At 38.3% G+C, this 5,654-nt stretch overlaps 1 protein-coding gene across 1 annotated transcript; it reads right to left on the bottom strand.

The window, feature by feature from the left end:
• Positions 1-696: 696 nt before the first annotated feature.
• LOC141717713 (uncharacterized) lies at positions 697-3,511 on the bottom strand. The gene is made up of 4 exons (XM_074519887.1): positions 3,210-3,511; positions 1,830-2,468; positions 1,649-1,747; positions 697-1,118 (listed from the first exon to the last, which is right to left on the bottom strand). Exons 1-4 carry the CDS (start codon positions 3,369-3,371, stop codon positions 876-878), a joined length of 1,143 nt encoding a protein of 380 aa, XP_074375988.1. The 5' UTR covers positions 3,372-3,511; the 3' UTR covers positions 697-875.
• Between the last annotated feature and the right edge of the window lie 2,143 nt (positions 3,512-5,654).

Raw genomic sequence — 5,654 nt, 5'->3', positions numbered from 1 at the left:
AATAATCTAATATATAAAATCGTATGTTTGATATTTTTCGAACCGAGTTCGAGCTTATTTGGAGCCGAACCGGAGCAAAAAATGCCAAATACTTGGCTCGAGCTCGTAAAAAAAATTTCCAACCCTCTTATATTTGAAACTGGATCCTCCATTGTTCACGTCTACAAAGTTGTAGAAACTTTTTCCTTTTTTCATCCACAAACTTTTGTGAGATTTTTCTCACCAAACTCTTATCATACTTTTGTTTTTTCTCTTTATAATTGTTTTCATCTAGTTCGTTTTCGGTTTTCTTCTCCATCATAATAAATAATCTAACATAACTCAAATGTCATGACAAATTGTATTGATATGATTTTCTCTTCATAATAATTTAAAATATAATATAGATTACAAGACTTGGTCAATAACTATATTATTTCTTAACAATAAAAATAACTAATATATGTTTATAATATTATCATAATTTTATCGATATCCTAATTAATGTGAGAGGCTAACATGACTTGTTCAGCACTTTTCCTGGTTTGTTTAACTTCCGAGTCCGGAAAGAATTCTGAATGGATTAATGTACATAGATTTTTGCTTCTTCCTTGTTAGCAGACGTTCTATTTTAGTTTGTTTGCAAGAACTTCAGAAATTTGGTCAAACTGTGCCTATTTCGTAGTTGTAAATGTTCGTTATCTAACAAGATAGACGGTAAGAAAGTCTGAGGATATGGGACAACTTGTTACAGAGTCCACAAATCCATTTACATCATTTCATTATAATATATACCAAAATATAGCTATGTTCTTCAGATAAAATCAAGCATGTGACAGTACTTAGAAATATTTGAATTACAACTTTCGCGTATTTTAAAATCCTCTTTTCAACTCTCATAGAACGTTTAACTCCTTAGATTCGTGCTGAATCCTTCCACTAATCTCCAAGCACAAACCATTAGATATACCTGTCCTCAACGCCTTAGTAGATTTCTTGCTGGGACCTGGGTCCACAAAAACTGGTTGCAAAGTAAGGCTTGGGTTTGGTTTGATTCGATTTGCTTCTCTTTCATCAGCTGGTCGAAGCAGTAAACTATTTTGAAATTCTTCAGATATAGCATCTCCATTCATAAGCACCTGTGAGTACAAGATTATCCCCCATAAAGTTCAAAACAACATACAGGTTCAGTTAAGACTTACAAGAAAAATAAGAACATAAAAAGGCTTGGCATCCACGAGAAGGGAAGCTACCAGAGTTTACTCATCTAATTAGCAATAAAATTAAGATATTTGAAGCAACCCCCAAAACAAAACTAGTAAAGTAAGAAAAAGTCATCTGATATATCTGTCTTCCTAATAGTTATGACCAAGAGATTCATTTTTGGAACCAAGGGAAAGCTAAAAGATATTTCTTTTGAGGGGTAAGCGGACTAAAAAAATTTAAATACTACTAATAACAAGAGAAGAAGGTAACTTATGGAGAAGAAGGTTACATAATATGGATATGATGTTGATGGTGACATGGAGAAATCTAGACCAACATTGAACTGATTTCGTTGTTTATAACAGTATATTACAGCTACTAGGGAGTCTGTATCGGGAACAATGAAGGATACCATCACATCTGAGATTAACGGGGAAAAAGAAAATAAGGAGAGAAAGACAACCTTGCGGCCAACCAGATCAAAACTCATGACAACTTTACTACGCTTGGCTCGCTCATCAACCTCGATCTCCTCCTGTTTCTTCCTTAGGAGTTCTTTTTCCTGATGAAAGGACATTAAGATTAAATTTCGATTGTTAACTAAAATTAACTGTATGGTGCTGGTGTTAAGTGCCATACTATACCTCTGGAGAAATCCAGGTACTCCCCTCAACGTTGTAGTAGTCACTTTGGTCATCTATAACTGTTGTACGTGCTGCAGAGTTTCGGTCATAGTCTACCAATCTCTTAGCATAGGCTTGAGCTGCCACCTCAGTTTCAGAAAGAGGTAGTGGAGTTACTTCCAAGCCAGCATACGTGCTTCCTTCCCTCAAGACAAGAGCACCGCAAAAGTTGCAGGGGCCCTCTCCTTCCTGCTCGCATACAATCTTTCCACAGGATAAGCAATTACTTATAAGCCTGTGCCTTCGAGCTTGACATGAACATGGTTTACCCTGCTGATAAACTATAGACCCCTTGGCAGCTTCTGCAAGAGAAATAACCTTTCCCGATTTTTTCTTCTTTAAATTTCCCTTTTCAGTGGTTTTCGATTCCACTCTCTCTGTCTGGACCACATAATCCTTCTTAAAGGAGACGGGAGCCTCTCTCTGTACTCTGGATGGTTTTTTAACACCACTGCTTGAACTTTCATTGGATGGTGGTTTGACATAAGCGTGTAACTTCAAGCCTGCACCGTCTGAAGTAGTGTTGTCTATGTCAAAATGCCCTCTTCTCTTTAAGTATTCCTCAATGACACCTTTGCCAGCCTCCTGGCCAATGATATTCTGGAGATAAAAATTAGACAGAAACATGTCAATTCAAAAAGATATTGCAGAGATGCAAGACACCGTTAAGAGGAGAAAAGAATACGTAATATCAGTATTAGTATCCACATGCCTATAGACTATAGTCATTAGGATTGCCAGTTAAATTTACTTTGATATTTCATATAACAATAATAATCCGGACACAAATTTTAGATGGAAATATGTCAATACAAATATGTGTTCCAGAAATGCAAGATACTAGACTGTCCGAGAAAGGGTGTATGTACTATAGTGTTACTATCCATGTGCATAGCCTCATCAAAATCACTAAGGTCTTACTTTAACCGGTTTATATTACTTGGATTGCTTAGGGATCAAAATACAAGACTCTCCCATGCCAAAGCATTAATCATCGATCAATGCTCGTAATCGAAACCAAAATTAGGCACTGACAAATGACATTAAGCTGGTAAAAAAAATAATGCACAACTCCGCAAATAATAACATAACAAAACCAATAATCCAAAGAGTAAACGAGGTTCAGCTGAAAATCATATATAAAAAACTGTATCGTTTTCGTGATAATAAAATCGAATACAGTGAACATAAAGCAAGTATACACAAAAGGGGGCAATTGTAAAATACAAAAAAGAACAACAATATACTAAAACTTCAGTTCAATTAAGTATTGTAATTAACAGAATTGTTGTCCTAAATACTGGAATAATTAATGTGATTAAGGACAGAAAGGGGCTTTACGTCAAGATATTCTTTGGCGTCGAGTGGAGAAGCGCATTCACAGTAAGAGACAAGACCCGAAATAAGATCCGAATCCAATTCAAGACCCAGACCCGGATTGTTCTTGTTATTGCATAGTTCGAGTAAAGCTTTCTCTAGCCATTCTCCTGATGATGATCCCATTCTCAACAGTCAACACCCCCACTTCGCATATGCAAATTCCACACCAATCGAACCTTTGTATCGGGTTTGAAATAATACCGGTACGGAAGACGAAACGAAAGTTGTGAGTTCTAGATCTATTCAGATATTTCTTTCTTTTACTTATTTTTTGGTCGGGTTGTATATTTTTTGGTCAAAAACCAAAATATCCACCATTTGGGGAGATTTGCCCAAAATACCTATTGGCGGGACGGTTCGCCCTTTTTACCCACTGAATACGCATGTCAGTAATGCGGATTAAAATTTTAAAATTTTAACAAAGAATACGCATGTTTAACATGCGTATTCACTTTTTGTTTTTTTGTGAATACGCATGTTGAACATGCGTATTCTTTATAAAACCAAAAGTGAATACGCATGTTTAACATGCGTATCCTTTATTGAATTTTTGGAGGCTGAATATGCATCCCTAAAATGCGTACTCCGTGGGTATTTTGGGCGGTTCGCGCGCACCTGGGTATTTTGGGCAGTTGAAGATGGAAAATGGTGTATTTTGGGGATTCTTTCTATATTTTTAGAGTATTGCTACTTTATTATTTACCCAAAAAAAAAAATTCAAATAATGTGAAGTGACAAATTATAATTGGTGGGCTCATATATAAAATTTGCATGAATCGAATTTTTATTTATTAAATAAAAATAGACACTAATTTTATGTGAATTTTTTTTATATCTTTTTATACTATCACATTGAATTTTCGGAACAGGTAACATTTTCCATTTTAACTATGATCAAATTTTGCAGGTTTGCAGGCTATTACGTGAGCCCGTAGGGTTTACCCAGTGCGCACCCGAAGGGTAGCGGCTGCGGGTTACCTACGATAAAAAAAAAATATTGTATACTAAATTCAACTAATTAAACATGTATAACCTGTGAGTTTAAAAAAATACTAGAAAAATATTAGGGGTACAAATTTATTTCATAAGATATTTACGTAATGCAACTGTCAGATTTTTATTTGCTAAATGAAACTAGTGTATTCGCACAATAACACCAATTAAATTATTTCTTGTTTCTTGTTAACAAGTGTTATAAATTTTGAAAATCGAAATTATTCGGTCAATTTATATAACGATTTTTAAAAAATCGGATAATTTATCAGAAACCGGACAAAAAAAAATTTAAAATCAATATTTGAAAAATTGACCTATTTCTATATCAGAGATAACAAGCATCAGTGATGAGTTAAAAGTCTTGCACTCTCCTTCAAGCGGGGCATCCCCGTGCAATATGTAACTTGCGCAGCAGCATTCACCAGAGCTCGCAGGGCATTGAATGTGCTCGCAGTAAGAAATGAGAAACATTCCTGATAGCCCATAATAAGTCAGGCCCAATTGGAGAGGCCCAGGGCCCAAACATAAGACCCCAGGACACGTGGCGGCATCACCACCGTCCACGTTCCCGGGATCCAGAACGTTCCTACGGTCCAGATCCGATAGTACTCTGACGGATTCAGCGTTGACCTTGGGGAGCCCAGGACACGTGGCAACATCACCACCTTCCAGGCACCCGGAATCCAGGACGTTCTTACGGTCCAGATCTGATAGTACTCTGACGCATCCCAGGCGTCCAGATGCCCTACAGTCCAAAAGGCCAACCTACGGTCCAGATGAAAAGGGACAAACCCCTAAACCCTAGTAGGAGGCCTATAAAAGGTAGAACAGAAGGAAGGTTAGGAGAAGCTTTTTTACTCTCTCTCTTACACACATATATTTACCTGCACACACGTACTCCTCACAAACATATCTGCATAATCCCAACTTTGCCCTTCTTCTCCTCAAAACCCTTTCTCATCCTCACGCCGGAGGTGCCGCGGGGACGCTACCCCCCTCCGGTTCTGTTTTGTAGGTTCCCACCCTACAGCTACACCGCACACGGCCATCGCCACAGCCTAAAAGGAGTTCGAGGTCGGGCCTTACAAGGAGGAGGTCCCGGGGTGATCTGGGATTATCATTGGCGCTAGAAGGAGGGGCGAACCTCCGACAAGCACGAAACACCATCTCCCATAACCATGACTACAAGAAAAAGCAAGGCAGCAGTTTCCGCCTCTTTCCTACCGCCTCCTCCCCAACCCAGGGATGGAGACATGGAAGACCTGGACGAAGGGTTCCCCATAACCCGGACTCCCTCTCAAAATCTCCAACCAGGAGATCAGAGAATAGTCATCGAAAAAGCTGCCCACAAACACACAGGGATCACCACAAGCCCATGGGGAAGCATGACCCCGGAACAGATACAGGCGG

The sequence above is a fragment of the Apium graveolens genome, chromosome 4, assembly GCF_009905375.1.
Source record: "Apium graveolens cultivar Ventura chromosome 4, ASM990537v1, whole genome shotgun sequence".
In the NCBI taxonomy this organism is placed as follows: Eukaryota; Viridiplantae; Streptophyta; class Magnoliopsida; order Apiales; family Apiaceae; genus Apium; species Apium graveolens.
This window is presented reverse-complemented; position numbering and strand designations above follow the sequence as displayed.